We start from the raw sequence: 21,669 nt of genomic DNA, 5'->3' as shown, positions 1-21,669 counted from the left end.
TGGGCTTGTGCAAGTGTGCGTACAGTTTCTGTGTTATTGTTTCACTATTTTGCTAAGGTATACAAATGTGAGTAAGAGGAAGTGGGCGTCCTTATGTTTGGCAGCAATCGCATAGCGGCTGCATTCATTTGCATATAACCACTGATTATTGCAACGGAGCTGCGTACATATCAGCAAAATAGCGATCCATAGCGAATCAGGCCATTTGTTAAGCACTTTGGAACCCTTGTGACACCATACAACTAAAGGATAATTTATACCTATTGTTTATTTAGCAATGTCATATACTTTATTCTATTTCTTTATTATTTACCTTTCCAAAATAGCAAATGGAAGGCAACAGTATAAGAGATGATGCACAATACATACATAACTCACTGGCAATTTTTTTTTTGCATGTACATTGAGTGCCCTGGTAGTCATTGTTAAATTGCTTAGCCAAAGCAGGAACTATCTGCATACAAACTAGACAGTGTGCAGGGTGTGGTCACTACAGGGCCTGTGGTATGCAGGGTGTGGTCACTACAGGGCCTGTGGTATGCAGGGCATGGAAATGCTGCCCCCTCTGAGCACTTTTCAACAAACACTAATCATTGGATACTATTGCTAAAGGACATTTTATGGTTAATATCAGGCTGGCCTACCCTCCCAATATTAGCAGGAGGCTCCTGAAAGTACTGCTGCCTGTCAAATATTAACTTGTTAACCATTAAATGTCCTTAGACAATAGTTGCCAATGATTAGGGGCAGCTGTATTAGTCTGAGCTCTGTGAAATATCCAGTGACCAGTCACAGGCATTAACTGCACTCTGAAAGGGCACTCACTGACAGCCATCCATTTATATGCTGTCAGTGAGTGCCCTTTCAAAGTGCAGTTAATATGTGATACTCAGAGCTCAGACCCCACACCCACACTTATCACCCAGCCCCCATCAGGGTATACATATGACGCAGAGGCCCCTTATAAATATAATTATATTGGACGGAGGCCACACACCTGTCTCTGCACACACAGTCAGTGCAGCGCTGCTGATCAATGATCAGTTAGTCAGTGCAGCGCTGCTGGCTCCGCCTCCGCCCCGCTCGTTGCCGCCGCGCCCAGCCACAAGCACAGTAGCACACTCCTTCCTGACTAGCCGGCCACCGCTACCCACAACCCCGCGGTGGCCGGCATTTAAGTGACCAGTAACAGGCATTAACTGCACTCTGAAAGGGCACTCACTGACAGCTATCCATTTATTGGCTGTCAGTGAGTGCCCTTTCAAAGTGCAGTTAATATGTGACACTCAGAGCTCAGACCCCACACACTCACACTTATCACCCAGCCGGGCCCCCCATCAGGGTATACATATGATGCAGAGGCCCCTTATAAATATAATTATATTGGACGGAGGCCGCCGCCACACACCTGTCTCTGTGCGCACACACAGTCAGTGCAGCGCTGCTGGCTCCGCCTCCGTCCCGCTCGTTGCCGCCGCGCCCAGCCACAAGCACACTCCTTCCTGACTAGCCGGCCACCGCTACCCACAACCCCGCGGTGGCCGGCATTTAAATATCATTGCGTCACTGGTCGTGACGTCATGACGTCCCCTCCGCAAACTCCGCCCCCTGACAGGCTGGTTTGCGCATGCGCACTTGCGCTGTCTAAGGGGAAGGAGGAAATCGGGAGAATCTGTTTAGTTTGCGGGGGAGCGGGAGGGTTAATTAAAAAACGGGAGACTCCCGCTAAAATCGGGAGGGTAGGCAACCCTGAGTTATTTATTCATCAACACATAATAAAAACAATCACTTATTGAATAATACATAATACAATTTACAGATGTGATTTACTTCTTGCAGTCATTACTCTGCTAGTATACTGATGTGATAAGCAGGTAATAAGCAGTGTTCTCTGCCAGTGGATGTGTGCAAGGAAAGAGCAATACTACGTGTGTAAACATTCCCCTCCCAGTGCCTTATATTGAAGGAAGTGTTTGGGAAAGTTCTATTAGTTCACTCTCATACACTGCAGGAAGATGTCTGGCTCTCAGGGTCAAAGCAAAACAGAGGTTGATGCCTTCATTGAAGAAGTTAAAAAATTGGCTGAGGAGGCCAGCAAGAAGACTCCAGAGGAACTGAAATATAACTATAAGGGGATTCTGTACCCGAGTTGTCTCTGTAGTGAGGCCACATTTCAAGCACTAGAGTCTATGGAAGCCAGAGAAGATGATGTGCTGATTGTAACCTATCCCAAATGTGGTAAGTGGGGGAAACAAGGTTGTAACTACCAACTACCATTAGTGCAGGGGTGCAGATGTTATGGGGCCAGGGCCCACAGTAAAACAGAACTTTTAATTTAAATATAACTTCTCTGTACCAACTATCAGAATGCTGCTCCCCTGGGCTCACCACTGTTACCACTATGATGCTTTTCTATTCTGCCTTACACCGGCAAATAATATGCATTGTTCAAGGGAGTCCTGGTGGCCATGACGACACACTAATAACTAGGAGTAGTAGGAGGCCATTGTAATTTCCCTCTATTTTCCTTCTATATGCAATAATGCTCTTCTATGTATGTGTCCATAAAGACAGGAGGTAAATTATAATGTAATAATCAAGGATAATACATGGCAGTAAATGATTTCTAAGTATGATATATGATGTGTATCATGTATTTCATTTAATGAGTTGACCAGATTCTAACACCTAAAATAGACAGTAATTTGTGGTCTTCTGATTCCCACTTCGAAATAAGCAAACAAGTGGCATATAAGGAAATTATCTTTACAGTACAGAGCAAGAAAGAATAAATATACCCACACCTTAAATCTTTCAACTATGGCAGAAATAACCTAGAAAATCAATGTCCTAAGATAAGAACTTTTTTTCATAGTTACTCTTTAAAAATGTAAAAATAACTATTACATTGTTAAAAGCATATTTTAAAAATAGTATTAATTATGGAAGCAGCGGCAGTTGTCATGCAAGTGATAAAAAAAACATCAGTGGAGAATATATTAGCAGCAATAAATAACTGGTTGTGGATAGATCACACTATGTTGGCATAAAGAAGCAAGAATATCTGATATTACTGTATGAACCAAACAGTACCCAACATCTAAATGCAGATCCAACGGTTAAAGTATCATAAGAACCTGTTACATGGAACTGGATTAGTGAAAGGTGGATCCTCTGATTAATATAATCAGCAGAACTATTCAATTAGAACCGGATCAATAAAGCATGTAATAACTCATAGGCAAATGCAGGGGGGGGTTCCGGTTGCCTGGAAACCCCCTCCTCAGCCCACACCATGACCACAATAGAAATAGCAATATTATAGAATTTTACTAGTGCTGCATGTTTTTCTCAGTATCACAAATAAAATAATTAGCACCACCTGTGGATCTTTTAACATGTCAGCCAGTAATAAATACACCTGCGCACCAACTAGGAGATCTGGAAAGTATGCATTGTTATGGGCGCACTGCTATAGATCATCAATAGGGTTAATTAATATACCGTATAATAATACACTATCCAGTACATAACAAGACCAATATGTGCATATATGTCCAGGGTAGTATTAGGTTCTTCTGCTGATTCTCCAGACTCCCGGACTTGCTCCAATGCTCTGGAACGGAGCCCATATCTGAAATAAAAACATTCATCTCAAACAGGATGGCCCTATTGCAGCATTTAATGCCTTACTGTGATCGCTGGTCCTGTATACTGTATGCTGGAATTATGACACACAATACTTTTTGTATGATGCATATTAAAGCTTGTTAAGTGCTAATTATGCCCTCTTCATGCCCTGGTCACACTCGCTTTAAAATCAAGCATTTGGAAACCCACTCTAGAAATCCTGCATCTGCCACTGTAACACAAGGTACTTGCTGCCTTTTTCCTGGACTTTTTAAAATTTATAATCCATGCTGGCCATCTAATGCAGGCTTTGTCAGCTGTACATGTGAAACACTGAGTACAGGTTGTGTCTCCCATATCAAAATATTGCGAAATATGGAATATTCCAAAATACAGAATTTTTTTAGCATGACTGAGAAAGTGAAACCTTGCTTTTTGATGGTTCAATGAGCACAAACTTTGTTTAAGGCACAAATTATTAAAATAATTGTAAAAAATGACCTTCAGGCTGTGGGTATAAGGTGTATATGAAACATAAATGAATTTCATGTATGTACTCAAACTTTGTTTGAGCCACAAAATTATTGAAAATATTGTATAAATTTACCTGCAGGCTGTGTGTATAAGGTGTATATAACACATAAATGCATTCTGGGTTTAGATTTGGGCCCTATTAACAAGATCTCATTATGGTATGCAGTTATTTCAAAATATGGAATATTCCAATATCCAAAATACCCCTGGTCCCAAGCATTTTGGATATGGGAGACTCAACCTGTAGTAGCAATAGACTCAAATCTTCCCTTACAACCACTTGATCTATCAAACGACACCGTGTCCCACCAGCTAACACTTTCATCTGCTGATTGACATACTGCACCCAAAACAGACACTGCTGGCCTACGGGTGGAGCCATTTGCAAAGCAATGTCTTAGTAAACATGGTGCCTCCACAGAAGATAGCAAAGTCTCTTTGCTCTCTTCTGTCATATTTAAGAAGAAAACCTAAGAAAGATGGTGCTGGGGGTCCACAATATTGGCAGGCACAATAAAGTAGGCTTCTCATGGGGAAGGGCCAGGGAAGAGATAGGGGAGGTCAGGAGATGCTGGGGATAAAATAAGAGGTAGCTACAAATGAGATTGATAATAAACAGGAAAATTGACAGACCCAAATAGCGGCCCCTGTATAACATCTTGGCAGCGCACTTGCCTCCAAACCGTACACTTAGGGCCATATTCAATTAGTTATGCGCCCGCTTAAAGTTTCGCCTGCCCGACTTTCCGCCTACATAATGTGTTTTGGATGCAGAAACCTGTCGTGCGCGCTCCCACTATTCGCCCTATTCAATTCCAAACCACGCGAAAACGGCAAGCCGCGAAGTCGGAACAGGCAGGAAGTGCTGCCAGAAATGGGGAAATCAGCCTGAACCCCCCAAAAAGATGCACTAACATTGGGAATCAATGTAGATGTGCCAGAATAGCCCTATTAAAGCTATTTGGGGTACTTAAGTTGTTTCAATAGCTTCTTATTAGCATCTTTGCACAAGTGGTGAAGAATGGCATTGAGCAGTGTTTTTGGCTGAAAATAAGTAGTCCTGTTAAATATGGGGTACATGAAAATGGGTGCTAGCATATAAAGTGAAGTTTTAATAAAAGTGAAATTCTTCCATCATACAAGCACCTGTAATCCAAAAAACACTTGGCCCCCTCTTAGAGCATCCCCAGAACCTTATTTTGCTAGTTTTTGAATTTGTCCCCCCACTTTGTGCTTTTTCACCCCCAAAATTAAAGTACTTTTTTGGGATGTTCAGAAGTTTACTTATTTTTCCTGGGATTTTTTGACACAGTTGTCCTTTGGGGGGTTGTCCCAAGGGTCCTGAATGGTTTCACCACCTTTGCACCTCAAAATATAAATGTTGCACTTCTTTTCTCCTGCTATTCAGAGGCAAATCTTTTTCGCCTACTACATTGCATTGACTTTCCGTTTATGCGAAACCTGGCTGGAATTGAATACTGAGATAAGTTTCCGCCATGCGAAAAGCCCCCGATCCACAATACTTCCGCGGATCTCAGCTTTTGGCGTCTAATTGAATACGGTCCTTAGTTTGATACTGGATCATGATGGTAAACTTTCAACAGCCTATACTTTTTGCTATTGATACATCTGGGTGCAAGCGTATTTATACATACATTCAACTCTGCATAGCCTACAATTCCATTGACACTGCCTCGCCAAACCTTGTTTATGTGAGAACGCCCCATTGCAGCTCAGCTACGCCCTTTTAGTCGCAAATGAAAACAACACTTGAATACATTAAAGTTAGTATAAGGCCCAATATCTTTAAATTTGTCTAAGAATATGCTCTTTGGCTGTTTGTAATAGTGCATCTGGGTTAGCTCTGCATAAAATGTTCCCACAAAAACTGCATAATGCACCCCCTTTAAATGTATTGATCTTAAAATCTTCACAAGTATAGATTAGCAAAGCTAGTGATAAACCTGGCGCCCATTACTGTTCCAAGTGTTTGTCGATAAAACTTTGGGTCAAGTAAATTATTGTGTGCAGGAGTAAAAAAGAGTCTATAGTAAAGGTAGATGTTTTCTAGATGTCCATATTTTCCAGGAGTGTTGCTGATTACAGCTCCTGCCTAACAACAAATGTGGTTATATTATGCATGAATACAGTGAAGTTCTTTGATACTATAAGTGTGGTCTATACCCAAATAGCTAAATGTATCTTGAGGCAGTCATTTTCTAAAGGTGCCCATACATGGTGCGATTTGGCCATTTTTGATTGATCATATTGACCAACCGTGTAAAACGTGGGGTTTTCCTGGACAATTATGATGCCGATGCGCATCTCCGGCGTCGTGTATCGGCATCGTAGACCAACTGAACCTACAGTAAGATTTTGACCTATCGTGCATGATGTGACACACATCGTTCTGTGTTTGTGCACACAGAACGATGTCATGCATGGTAGAGATGCATGTAGCATGGACCAGGGAGATCCTTGCTGCATGCATCTGTGTCATGGACACAGAAGCATGTACGGGATCAGTGAGACCTGTCTGTGCTGCTGTGTATTTCAATGACACAGATGCACGCACAGACCAGGACATCCATGCTACATGCATCTGTGTCATTGACACAGAGCACAGACAGGATCAGAGAGACCTGTCTGTGCTGCTGCAGTAAAAAAAAAAAACGTGTAAAAAAAGAAAAGAAACAACGTTGTTATAATGCTACCCGAATGAGTCAGCTGGCCTCCTGGCATTCTCCTCGACATATCAAGCGCTGGGTCGACCTGGAGAGTGACCTTGTGGATATCCACTCAATCTCATTCTTGCCATGGTTGCCTCGTAAACATAGACCTAAGTCCTCATTTCTATTTCCCACTATCAACTCAGCACTTAGTAACTGGGATTCAACAAATAAAAAACTAAATCTTTCCTCGCACCTTTCCCCTTTAACACCCATCTGGAATAACCCCGCATTTCTCCTAAGCCTCTCCACTGGCATGGCTCGCTCATGGATCTCGGCGGGCATTACAAGGTTCCACCATATAGTCGGGGCATTTTCCCCTCTGTCCTTCGCAGATATCCAACAAAAACACGGAATCCCTAATACGCTACACTACCAATACTTACAAATCCGCCATTTCGTGACCTCATCTTACTCTGCCCGCCCCACATTCAATCCTTCACCCTTTGAAAGACTATGTATTTATAAATTTAACAACAAAGGAGCTATCTCATCTATATACCACACTATTTTGGCGTTGGAGTCTCCCCCACTTGAAACACACGAACGGGCCTGGGAATCAGATTTAGGTTTGTCCCTCGGAAAGGAGACCTGGGATAATCGGTTTAGCTATCTCAAAGTGTTCCATCAGTGTAGCCATAAGAGAAAACTCTTACAAAGTGTTCACCAGGTGGTACTTAGTACCAGAACGTCTTCACCAGATGTATCCTAACTTTTCTAACTTATGTTGGAGAGGCTGCGGTCATGTAGGTAAATTTTTCAACACATGGTGGACTTGTCCACTGATCGTCCCATTTTGGAACATGGTTCGCACTTTACTCGCCCAACTCCTCAGAACCCGCTTTTTCCCCACTCCTGTTAATTTTCTACTTTGCACCCCGATCGATAATATCCCCAATACTTCCAATAAACTAGTTCTTCACATATCCTCAACTGCTAGATATCAAATAGCCCGTAACTGGAAGGTTCCAAACACTCCCAGCCGACAAGAACTTGTGAACAGAATTTGGTTTGTAGCAAAAATGGAATATATTACTAGTTTGAGGAACAATACTGTCCAGAAATTCCAGTCTACATGGAATCCTTGGTATTCCCATCAACATGTACCCCTCCCCGGTCTTGGTTAATGCTGTGGTGACCACTTCCACTATAATTTTTAATTACAAATCCTCCTCCGACTCACTCCCCCCCCCTCACTTTTTCCTCTACTCTACTTTATTTTTAATTGTATTCCCTTTTTACTTTTTTTACCCTTTTTTTATTTTTATTCTATTTTTACTTACAATTATACCCACTCCGGTTAATTCTGTTAGCTATTTCTAATTATATTGTATACAATTGGCTAAATTTTTTTTGCTGATTTAGAATGTTTTATAACGATTTCATATTACCGTCTATGTCTATTGTATTTTCTCAATGTACTCTCAATTTTATCCAATAAACGAGTAAAAAAAAAAAAAAAGAAAAGAAAATGCATGCCCCCCCCTAATGGAGCAACCAGCCCCGGGCTTTTAGTGACCCAGTGCTATTTGTGCTTAAAATACAGGGGACAAACAACATAAGGGTCCCCTGTACTTAAGCACAACCAGAACCGGGCTAATCAGAACCAGCCCTGCTTGCCAAAATACAGGGGACAAACGATGTAGGGGGTCTCTTGTATCTTGTGCTACCAGCACTGGGCTCTGATCCAGTCCTGGTTCTAGAAATACAGAGGGAAAAATGAGTAGGGTCCCCCTGTATTATCCATAACCAGCTCTGGACTTTTTCTAGCGAGGGGCTAATGCCACAGCCAGGGGAACCCTTTCACCAGGCCCCCCAGCCAAAGCATTAACCCTGACTGCTAGTCAGCCCAGGCCGGGGATCCCGGGGGAGCTGGGGACCCCCCCAATAAAGGGCACAGGACACTCCCACCGTACAAAGTATACGTTTATTAAACATACATGCATATGGAATTAATTTTTTTAGAACACAGCATCACAGACGGGTCTCACTGATCCCGTCCGTGCTTCTGTGTCAATGACGCAGATGCATGTAGCACAGATCTCCATGGTCCGGGCTACATGCATCGGTGTCATATTGCACTCGATCTAATGAATATGCAAGTCATTAGATGGTGCACGATAGATTGGGTGAACATAGTGCAGCTTTTGCTGCACATAGTTCACTTCAGCTGCCGGAGAGAGTTCAAAGGCGATTGCATACGACATTGGATCGTTTGCAAATCGCACCATGTATGGACACCTTAACACACTCTGTTGAGTTGCAAATATCTTAAGATATGTTATACTCAACATAACCAACACTACATGAGCCCCAGTATGGGAACCTACTAAAAAAGTGTTTGACTGAATGAACCCTTTGAGGTGATTATTTTCCTTGAGACTCATGATATGTTAAAGACATGCAATAGAAATTCTCATGCACAACTGTGTGGAGCAATCTTCACATTACACAATGTTTCTGTTATCATGTTATAATGAATCATGAATCTCATCCAGTCAACTTTCCAATTCATGTTTCTGCTTTTACATTATTTTGCAGTACTAATTGCATATTTTATATATGTCCCATTTAAACATAGCATCAGTCATGTACTTGATAAATGTTAGCATGTTGGTGAACTGGGAGATGATGAATTCTGGGTTTTTTACTGCAAAAATTACATGATTTTAGCTGTTTTTAAAAACTTTTATAATTTTTTTTTAAACACAGATCGATAACGAAAACCAAAACACATGAGGGTGGTTTTGCAAAACCACACGGGGGTCAGGGTACATCTCTAATTAACAAGAGACAAATATTCATTAAAGTACAGCAATAGAAACCTGTCCACATGGTTCCATCATGTTATTGAATTCCCAGCATTCCAGCCCTGGCTATTGAATTCTCAGCATTGCAGCCCTGGCTATAGAATTCCCAGCATTCCAGCCCTGGCTTTAATTAGACTCCATTTTTGTTAAGTAAATAACAGTGTTTAGCTTTAAAATTATATTTTAGGAAAAATTAACATTTGGAACCAGAGCACAGTTTGGGGTCTATTTACTAAGCAGTGTTAGGAGACAAAGGGGGTCATTCAGACCCGCTCGTGAGCGGCAGTACGCTCGCAAGCGGGTCGATGTTCCCCCACTGCGCATGCGCACGACGGAGGGAGCTCTGTCGTGCGCATGCGCGAGACCCGTGCTGTCGATGTTGATTGACAGCACGCCCCCATTGGTGGGCGTGCCGGGGGCGTGCCTGCCAGACGGAGGCGTTCCCATGGGAACGCCTACCGTCTGAAGCCGGCCCCACTGACATCACTAGTGATGTCAGTGGGAGTGATTTTGGCTCTGATAGAGCCAAAATCACTCCAGGGCTTGCGGTCACCGAGACCCTACCGCAGGGTCTCTGTCGCAAGCCTGATGGTCGCGATAGTCAAGACCATCGCGACCATCATCATGGATGCTCGCATAAGCTGTGGGTGGCAACCCACAGCTATGCGAGCGTCCATGAGGACGCTCCTAAAACAGGTAGGAGGGCCCTGATTCAGAGCGAGCGCTCTGGTCAGAGCGTTCAGCTCTGAATCAGGCCCACAGTAAAATGAGATAAGGTGCCAGCAAATCAGCTCCTAACTTCCATGTCACAGGCAGTGTTTGCAAAATGGCTCCTTTCACTTTGTCTCCTAACAATGCTTAGTAAATAGACACCTTTATCTCTAATTAAGGTCCTGACTAGATAAAGACCATGCAATTTGCCAAGTTTGGTTCAACTAAACATAAAAACAAATAAAATAAGTATGTTTGCCTAAAATCTACTAGTCCAGGATACATACATTATTTAGACAGTCACTATGTCGAAATGAGAACGTCAGCGCAATTATCCTGACGCAGTTGTAATGATACTTAAAGCATTTTAACTGTGCGGGCATTCAGTGTTGTAACAGGTATTATGCGCCAAGTGTCTGCACCATCCCCTTTGCGCATGATGTCATGATGTCGTGCATAGGAGGCAGGGCCGGCCAGCACCCGGAAGTGCGACAGTACACAGAGCATTTGGAAGACGCTCCTTGCAGCTGTATATGCGACAAGGGGTATGCGTTCTACATCCCGGCAGTCGGATGCTGATGCATTCTTTACCGGTGCCAGAATACCAGTCAGAATCCCGGCACCAGCATCCCGACTGCCATGATGCCAAAGGTAAGTAACGGGGTTGGGGGGAGGTAAGTTAACCCTGTCCGGATCCCGGCGTCAGGATTCTGACCGCCAGTATCCTCGCTGTCAGTATTTCATACCGGTTCCGCGGCAAGGTGCCTGCCTGTAGCGTCCAAAGGACACTACATGCGGCATTGCTGTAGTGTTACTTGCTGCAGGATGCCATTCTACGCACAGTGCTAGCCAGAAGCAAGGGTCATAGGGTAGTGATGGTGCTGCCTACAGAGCTGTATGCTCTGTGCAGCGGCATCAGTCGCAAACCCCTAGTTATATTCTGGTATCCTGGTAAAGCATGCCCTCCTAGTCCTGCCTATCTAATACTAAGGCCCCCATTTACATCATACATGCCTACCCTCCCGGTTTTCGCGGGAGGCTCCCGATTTTTCGGGTAACCCCCCGCACCCCCGGAAGGGTAGGCATTTCTCCCGCATTCTGCCCACTTCCTAGTGAAGTGGGCAGAATTAGGAGAATACCCGCGGCAATCGCGGGTCTCCGTGAAGGGGGCGGGGCTTAAGCTGTGATTCTGCATGAATCACAGCATTTGGCCCTGCCCCCTATGTAAATTGTGCCCAATCGCGCCAATTTTACCGTGAGGGGGCGGGGCTTAATGACGCGACTCGTCAAGCCCCGCCCCCGTCGGCCCCCTGCTGCATCTCTTACCCGGGCTTCTCCCGGGAAGAGAATGTTAAAGGTAGGCAACCCTGATTTACATCCTGCTGTGCTAATTAGCGCCTTCGCACGCCGTGCTGTTTGTTTCTCCAGGCCGTGTATTTAACATGGTGAAATTTCAATGCGAGCGGTAGCGTTGTCTTGACTGCGCAGCTTTAAACAGTCAAACAGAGCTGACGAAAGAAGGTAAGCCCCATGTGTTTATAGACCGCAATGCACCGTCTGTAGCTCTTAGCCTGCACATGCACAGTCCAGACTTCTGGACGCCACGGACATTTTGAGGCTGCATTCCGTCAGAAACCATGGCAAGCTGGCTCAACAGTCTACACATCCTTCAGGATGTTTCCATAGAAACCCAGCAGCCACGAGGCATGCTGGGCTAACTTCAGGGTGCCGGGGGGAGAGCGCTGTCCAGACAACGCTGGACCGCTGTTTATCAGCAGCCACAGGCTGACTAATTGAAATAAAGTAGACAAAGCGCTCAATGATAAATGCAGACACAAGCCATCTGATTTGAGGCGGCGAAGTGCTGATAGCGCTGCTTAAAAACAGCGTTATCAGCAATAATAACTACAGACAACACTTAGATTTCACTGGAAATCAATTTTAAAGAATAAAACTTGTTGATAAATGGGGGCCTAAATATATAATAAAAACAAAAACCGTTAAAGAAAAAATATTTAACAAAATGTATTATTTTCCATTTTATACTGTGTAATAAGTTCTTCAACTATGCAATTGCTTAATTTCTTGTGTTTTAGGAACTAACTGGTCAGTACACATACTTCGTGAAATGGTGATTGCAGTTCATAATAAGGAGCCCACAATTGACCGTGGTGTGCTTGAATTTGGGAAAGCAGAGAAATATGAGGTTTGTATAAAATATAGCATTGAGCGAAATATGTAATGGGCTGTGGACTTCAAGCATCGTCGAGTCCCGTGTGACACTGCCCGATGTTTTAAAGTTGCAGTCATTTAAAAGGCACAATCAACTTGGTTTTGTCTTGTAAATGACTGCTACTTTAAAACATTGGGCAGTCTCACACGGGACTAACCGATGCTTGAAGTCCACAGCCTATTACATATACCCCCTAGGATATTACACCAAGGCTTTTATATAAGCTAGACACAACTGTCATTTATTTCTGCCCTTGGCAGGACTACTCTGTGGTTACAGTTATATACAATACACAGTACATACAATACTTGGCCAAATGTATGTGACCCCCAATTACTGTGTTTGGCCATTTCAGCCACCCCCATTGCTAGCAAGTGAATACAAACAAGCATACAGCCAAGCACTCTCCATAGCCAAACATTAGCAGTAATATGAGTCATTCTGAAGAACTCTGTGACTTTTAACATAGCACAGTCGTAGGATGACACTTTTTGTAGTTAGAACATCCCCAATCAATATTTTGAAGTATAAATGTTTAGTCCAGGCATGAATCAGTAGGCCACACACTTACCTCTGTGACACCCAGTGCGGCAGGACTTAATTGCTGTGCGCGCCATAGGCACGCATCCTCAAAAGGGGGAGTGGCTTCATGGGAAGGAGCATGGCCATGACCCCTGAAGCCACGCCCCCGTATGTGTGTTGATATTTGGGGCGTTACCGCCTCCCGTTCTCTGCACACAGTGGGCTTCCCCAGTGCTCCTGCAGCTGCTGGGGAAGCTCACAATCTCTCTCTGCCTGTCTCCATGTCACGGTGACACCATCCGACGGGGTGACACCAAAATAGCAGAGCAGCTCTGTTATTTTGGTGTCACCCTCTCGGATGGTGTCACCCAGTGCGGCCCGCACTCCCAGCACCCCCCTAGTGATGCAAGTGAGGCCATAAAAGCTCAGAGAAATGGACTGTCAAGAGCTGTAGCATGTAATGCAGGGGTGGCCAGACTATTGGACTCTATGATCTACTTTAAAAATAAAAACCTTTTTGTGATATACCGAGTCCGAAAAAGGGGATGTGGCATGCAAAAAGGGGGCATGACCTCATAGCAAGGGGCGTGGGGTCTGTCCTGCCGAAATCACACATAGTATCCCCAATTCAAATTACGGCACACAGCGGCGCAATCTTATTCACATTACACCACATAGTATTGTCCATTATTTATGTTACGACACACAGTAGTGCCCCTTAAACACAATGCCCACAGTAGTGCCCCTTATACAATGCCCACTGTAGTGGTGCCCTTTATGCAATGCCCCAACTAGTAGTGCCCCTTATGCAATGCCCCTTGTAGTAGTGCCCCTTATGCAATGTCCCCTGCATTAGAGCCCCTTATGCAATTCCCCCTGTAGCTGTGCCCATTATGCAGTGTCCCTTGTAGTTGTGCCCCTTATGCAGTGCCCCTGTAGTTGTGCCCCTTATGCAATGCCCCCTGTCAGGGGCGTATTTATAATGGGTGCAGGGTGTGCAGTGCACACTGGCCCCTGTGTCCGGGGCCCACACTCCACACTCATATGTTTTAATAACTCACCCCTCCGAAGTCCCGCGCCGGGTTGTCTCGCCAGAGAAAATACCTGAAAAATGGCCGCCGCGGTGTTCTGCGCATGTACTCTAGGGAAATAATCCAGGTGCAACCTGCACTCCGGACACACTCTAGACTCCAGGGCACACTCTAGTGCCCAGAGTTTACAAGTTCTGCGGTGCTGAGCCCGTCCACCGCCACAGAGAGAGGAGGGGGCCCGGACAGAGAGTGCACACGGCCCCCTCCTCTGTAGAAACTCCCCTGCCCCCTGTAGATGTGCCCATTATGCTATGCCCATTATGTAGTGCCCCCTGTAGTAGTGCCCCTTTTGCTGGGCCCCCTAAAGTAGTGCCCCCATTACTGATGCCCCCTCCCAGTGTAGAACAGCCCCCACACCCCTTTGCAGTACTTACCTGATTTCACTTTGAGCTTCATGCTGGGCACTGCTCCTGCTGACAGTTGGATTTAACTGGATCCAGAAGGCATGAAGGAGTTTCATGGGTTGGGTTTCTATGGTTGAGCAGAAGCAAACAAGCCTTGGATCACCATCTGCAAAGCCAAACGCCGACTGGAGTGACTGCTCCATGAACGAATCTTGGTTTGCCAGATACCAAGAGAACACTCCCTGACCAAATGCGTACTGCCCACTGCAAGTTTAGGTCGAGCATGAAAAATGGTCTGGGAATGTATTTCACGAATTGGCCTGGGCACCTTAATTTCAGTAAAGGGTATTCTTCATGCTACTATGTGCAAAGACATTCTAGAGCAGGGGTGGCCCCGCAGCTCTTTAGGTTCCCCCCACTGTAACTGTGAACGCTGGCCTCTGAAGCGGACAGAGGCTAATGAAGCCTATGATTGCTTCAGAGGCCAGCGTTTTCAGTGATGCAGTGTGCGGGTGACCTCATGATGTCACCCGTGATGTGAGGAGCCTGACCTGAGTCCCTGCTGGATCTAATTAGAGCCTGGCAGAGTCAGCACCTCACATCGCATTGGTGTATACTTCCCCTCCACCGTGGGACACTGCAGCCCGTGGGACAGCAGGACAGTCCCAGAAAAACGGGACTGTCCAGCTGAATGCGGGACAGTTGGGAGGTATGCATACCTGATTGGGTTACTGCTGTTATATATTGGAATCTGGCTCTGACAGATTCACATTGTTGTTTAATGCCTGCAGTATCATGTCTTACCACTGTGGTATTTCATTTTATTAGTTTACAGCTGCTGCAAAATGTGTTGCTTTATGTTTATCCTCAGTTCAGTAAACGTGTTGAAAGCATGCTGGCCACAGCTCCTGATCTCCATGTATGTTTGTATGAATGAACACAGACATTACAATTGGCAACGAGTGGCTTATGAACCCAGGCCACATGCAGCATTTGTGAGAGAATCACCTTGCACTTTGTTCAGCTGCAAGCTCTGGTAAGGACATGCTGTCATGGCTATGCACAAAAACATAGAAAAGAATGACTGGCTCATGTATACAGAAAGACTGGAACAGTATTTTGTGGCAAATAATGTTACTGAAGAGAAACAAGTACCAGTCCTATTAAGTGCTATGGGGGGGGGGAGCCTATGGTCTGATCCGCAGTTTAACAACTCCTGAGAAACCTGCTACAAAGTCTTTTACAGATATTGCTAAGATTTTACAAGAGAATCTGTCCCCTAAGCCTCTCCTGATAGCAGAACGGTTCAGATTCCATAAACGGAACCAGGAGCAGGGAGAGTCAGTGGCTGCGTATGTGGCAGAACTAAAAAGACTGTCGGAGCACTGTCAGTTTGGAGATGGCCTGAACGTTGCTCTGAGAGATCGTCTGGTGTGTGAGGTTTCTACTGATAGTGTAAAAAAACATTTACTAACAGAGACCGATCTCACATTTAAACGTGCAGTACAGGTGGCACTGTCTATAGAAACTGCAGCCAAAGATGTAATGGAACTTCAGAAAGGGGGCAAGTCACCATCCCAAGTTCACAAAATGGTGGTGAAAACAACAACAACGCCTTGGCACGTACATGGTGCCCCATTAGATGTATTATGCTGCTGTGGTGCAGATACACATTCACCCAGAGACTGTAGATTTAAACATGAACTGTTTAGGACATGCAACAAAAAGGGCATATTAAACGGGTATGCCAAGTACGGAATACATACCTATGCTTTGGAAGACTACAAGGTGGACTCACAGTGACAATGATCTGGGCAGTTTGGAAGTGTTTGCAGTAAAAGGTGGTGACAAACAAGCAATTTAGGTCACTCCATGAATAAATGGCCAACCTATTAAAATGGAACTGGACACAAGATCCGCAGTCTCTGTAATGTCACAGCAAGAGTACCAACATCATTTTAAAAATTTCAAATTAAACAAAACTTCAATGCTGCTTAAAACATACTGTATACTGGGGAGCAGGTCATTCCATGCGGGGTGTTCCCTGTACTCCTACAATATAATGGCCAGCAGGAGACTCTGGACTATACATCATACAAAAGTGCGGCCCAGCATTGTGTGGCCGGGAATGGCTGCGAAAAATTCAGTTAGACTAGTCGGCCATCAAAAGCCTAAACGTCACACATGCTCCACCTTTGTCCCTTAAGACAGTCCTTAACCAAGCTACAGTTTTCCAGCCAGGCACTGTGACTCTGCAACACATAAAAGGGAGGCTAGTGCTAACAGATGGAGCTGTTCCCCAGTTCCATAAGGCTCACCCGGTATATTACGCTATTCAGTGGAAGGTGTAGCTGAAGTTGCTGTTAGGATCTGTGGTTAGCAGACCATCGGCGTGCAGCCGCACCATCGACGTTCAGCCGCACCATTCCTACTTTGGACTATTCTTTTACGTTCTTGCCTGTTTTTTGTGACAATAAAGTCACTTACTTTGATTTCACCCTACATTTCCTGGTGTCTCTCTCCCAGACCCCCAGACAACCGTGACAGTTGGACAGGCTGGAAAGTGAGAAAATCTTATCAAAGGTGGACTAGAGCCCTTGGGCAACTCCTGTCGTCCCAATATTAAAGAAAAATGGCACAGTACAGCTATGCGGGGATTTTAATGTACTCACAGTGACACAAAAAGGGTGAGTTATGCCACTGTGCCGGCAGCTGGCCCCTTACTTTCATCGGAGGCGTGAGTTGACAGTTGATTCCGGCTGCCTCATCTGAGGGTTGCTGATCATCGTGCCTGTTATACTGCGAAAAAGAGTCTTGGAGGAACTACATGTGGGCTACTTAGATGTAGTCAAAATGAAGGCACTGTTAAGGAGCTTTGCATGGTGGCCAGGGTTGGATCAGCAATTGGAGAATCTGGCCAGAGTGTGTTCCGAGTGCCAATCTGTCCAAAATATGCCCACACCAGCACAGTTGCACTGTGGCAGCAGATTCACATGGACTTTGCAGGACCATTTCTAGGGTCCATATTTCTGGTGGTGGTGGATGCCTATTCCAAATGGCCCGAAAATTTTACAGTCACTTCTACTACATCTGCATACATGGTGGAAGTGTTGAGGAGTCTTTTTGCCAGAATAGGGGAACCAGAGCAGTTGGTCAGTGATAACGGACCTCAGTTTACCGCTGAAGAGTTTCGGACCCTCATGAAGAAAAATGGAATTTGACATATTACCTCTGCTTTGTATCATCAAGCTATGAATAGATTAGCTGAATGTTTCATACAAACTCTGAAGCAAGCTTGCCATGCCATGCGCAGAGACAAGGGAACATTACAGCACAAGCTTTCCAATTTCTTGTTTGCATACAGGAATGCTGTTCATGCCACAACCAACTACACGCCAACTATGTTGTCCTGGGTATGAACCTCAGGTCTAGACTGGATTTGATCCAACCAGATATTCGCACACTGATTCGTGACTGGTAACTGAAGCAGGACAGTCTGTGTGGGACAGACTATGTGGGCACGTAACTACCATGGAGAGCAGAAGTGAGTAATCACAAAGATTACACAATGTAGAGAGCCATTGTTATAGATAGTGGAATTTGAGACCAGTGTACTGTGGCACAGACACCTTGATCAACTACAGGACCAGAACGGTTTACCTGCGCTTGATGGAGAAAAATCTGCTACAGAAGCTTTGGTGTCAATGCCTGCACCAGTAAATACAGGGGATTGTGCGGATGACTTGTCCGGGGTAGCACAATTGTTTCAACCCCATGATACTGTCAGAAGGAACACCGATCCGGTGGAGTCCGCAGACACTGTAATTCACATGCTCCAAGTTCACAGGTCTTACAGGAGGACCACCGTTACCCTCCTCGGGTAAGACACGCACCACAAAGACTGGACTTGTAAGCAGGGGGGAGAGGACATTATCTACATGGGAAGAGAATAGCTATATATAGCAATGTGGCTCTTCACTGTATTGGTTTACAGCTGCTGCAAAATGTGTTGCTTTATGTTTGTCCTCAGTTCAGTAAAGGTGTTGAAAGCATGCTGGCCACAGCTCCTGATCTCCGTGTATGTTTGTATAAGGGATGTGCAGGCTCGGATAGGTTCGAGTTTGCACGTGGAGTTCGGATTTTTCCCTCCAAAAAAACGGAACTCAGAAAGAGGCAAAACGTCATCTTGAATGGACGAACATCATCATTCCTGGACAAAAGTCCAGGAATGATGATGTTCGTCCGTGCAAGATGACGTTTTGCCTCTTTCTGAGTTCCGTTTTTTTGGAGGGAAAAATCCGAACTCCACGTGCAAACTCGAACCTATCTGAGCCTGCACATCCCTAGTTTGTATGAATGTACACATACACAGACATTACAACTGCATTTTTGCATTTTCTCACTTTCATTGGCTATTTTCCTATTTTCTTCACCTAATTTTATACTCACACAGGTACTGACAAAGTTGAATGCTAGTTAGTTTTGCAGTAATATCCTGCATGTTTTCATACTGCACATGCTCCATAACCAAGCGCATGCATCTATGGTTCACGGTTGCACACTAGGGCGTTCGATGACATGTACAGTAGTCACAATTGCAGGCTTTAAAGAGTTGATTGTATGCAGAGATCCATTTACTTTCAGACCAATCTCTTGTATTGAGCCGATGCAAGTGCTTAATGGGGGCCTGTTTTCAGAGGTGCACGCAATTCGGATGCAATGCCGATGTTCACGTAGCTGAGTGATTATTTGCAACTGTGCATGCATGAAAAGTCCTGAAAAACCCTACGATACCACTCATGCGTTACACAGAGAAACTGTTGTGATCAGGGCAAACATAATCAGATATGGGGTGGGAAAGTGATGGGCGTCCCTGGGTGGTGACTGGGAGGTGGCCTGAAGGGAACTCAAAACAATATGCCAGAGATATATGTATTGAGTATGGGTTGGCAGACGCAGGCCCCAAGAATGGACATGACATGCCAGCATCTTATGTCGCCACTCCACTTTACCTCCCTCAAATGCTCCCTGACTGTCAATCACACTGCCAGTAAAATGTCACTGCAAATGACTACTGTAATGTACATTGACACATGTGCAGGGTGCAGTTTACCGATAATCACTCAACTGCGTCAATATCGGCATTGGGTCCAGCTCTGAATCAGGCCCTTAGTTCCTTGCATGCAATGCAAGTGCAATTGTGGCTGACTTCAGTGCAATTCTGTATTAGCCTCATAGACATAATAGATCACTGATCTCTATGGATTGATGTGCAATGTTGTTACAGAGGATGACCATGGTGCAATAAAGCATACTGTACTTGTACCTGTGCATCCCTGCTCTTTCTTCTACTTTTGTTAGTATTGAGATTATTGTTATCCTTTATTTATAAGACACTATAAGGGTTTGCAATGTTGTTACAGAGGATGACCATGGTGCAATAAAGCATACTGTAAGGGTTTGCAGTGTGATACAAAGTGCATACTAAAGTACAGTGGAAACATAACAGAACAAACATTATATACATGAAGGTCAATAACTACACATCTATACAAATGTAGTCACTATAAATAGAAAACCAGCGCTGGCTTAACCTACACCCCAGATGATAGGTTCAGCAGCCAGGTTACAAACCACAAAATGAAAAAAAATTCCAATTCGGAGGAGATGATGGTGCAGGTAAGGAAAGCAGAAGTATATGAGGAAAGATCAGTAGTAAATCAGGCCCTAAGTCTGTACTGTGTTGGTCAAAAAAGATTAACAGTAATATTTTGTCTATTTTTCTTAAGCACTTGAAGCAACGTCCATCACCGCGACTCTTAGCGTCACACCTGACTTATGACAATATTCCTAAATCCTTTCTTGAAAAGACCAAGGTATAGTAATCGCTTTTCTATCACTAGTTATAATTTTACATGTACAGTTTTTATATATATATTAGCAAATCAGGTTAATCATACGTGCAATATAGAGTCAACCACAGCTTCTTATGCTACATTCTTTTTGTTTAATGACAAGGGTAATCATATTTATACTATAAGATGGTCACTAACACCAACATATTTTACATTTCTATTGCTTTTTTTTCTAAAAAAAGGCAAAAAGGATTGGTATTATAATAAAGCTAGTTTTATTTTCTAACTTACCTATCCTATAAAAATTGATTTCACACCTTTTCAGGAATTGTTTTAAAGCAATTAAACTAATATAGATCACAGCATTGGTAAGTGTGGAAATTTATCCACTTTGCATTATCATACATGGAACCAGGATATAAGATTACTGTGTAGCTCTCAAGACATATACACAAGCCATTGGAGGCAGCAATTAGACATGTTGATATGTCAAAGCAGCTTGTGGGAGTTCTTGGAAAAGTCATGGACAGGTAGTGGAAACAACAGGTATTTAGAATCAAATGGTATTTGCTGAGCATGGGCTACAGAGGACAGGGATATAGTACCTCCTCAATATGGTTGAAGTTTATGGCAATTTCCAATAAATGTGCGGGAAAGATCCTGATTGGTTACAGACCTGCCAGCAAGCATCTGAGGTACCAGGGAAGATACCACTGGGCCTAGTGGGGATATAATACCACCTATATATTAAATTGTAGGCATTTTTCTTACTCCAAACAATAATGTATAATTTGGCAACTCCACCGCAAATGTAAGCCCACTCTGATGAGTCTAGAAACACGTCAAGATCAGTCTTCCATTTCACTTGAAACAGCTATTTCTCCTCATTTGAAGTGTGAAAGAAAGCATTATGGAGTGTCAAGATGATGTCTTTTGAAGAGTGGCCAGGAGGAAAAGATTTTCAAAAGTGGAAGCCGGAGTTTGAACACAGTAACAAAAAAGTCTATCCAGCAGATACTGCCCTCTGGAGAAACTAGGAAAATCTTAAAAAGCCCATGCTGAAGGGTGGTTATTAAGAAGCAGGATACCTGCCTCGATCCATACAGAGGACATATACAGTGAAAGGCTAGAAATGAAATCTGGTTAACTCCACATGTGAATAATTGGGGATGGGAAAGGAGATAAGTTGGCCATTTTGTTACAACACCTC

The 21,669-nt window shown here is 44.1% G+C and overlaps 1 protein-coding gene across 1 annotated transcript in view; it reads left to right on the top strand.

Moving 5' to 3' along the window:
• The first annotated feature begins 2,015 nt into the window (after window positions 1–2,015).
• Window positions 2,016–21,669, top strand: part of LOC148521937 (sulfotransferase 6B1-like) — a 44,883-nt gene continuing 25,229 nt past the window's right edge. The window contains exons 1-3 of the mRNA XM_088474396.1: window positions 2,016–2,238; window positions 12,511–12,620; window positions 20,394–20,480. Coding sequence (XP_088330522.1) covers window positions 2,016–2,238; window positions 12,511–12,620; window positions 20,394–20,480 — 420 coding nt within the window. The remainder of the gene's footprint in view (window positions 2,239–12,510; window positions 12,621–20,393; window positions 20,481–21,669) is intronic.

Source organism: Taudactylus pleione, unplaced genomic scaffold (genome assembly GCF_031769625.1).
Source record: "Taudactylus pleione unplaced genomic scaffold, aTauple2 ptg000154l, whole genome shotgun sequence".
Taxonomy (NCBI): Eukaryota; Metazoa; Chordata; class Amphibia; order Anura; family Myobatrachidae; genus Taudactylus; species Taudactylus pleione.
This window is presented reverse-complemented; position numbering and strand designations above follow the sequence as displayed.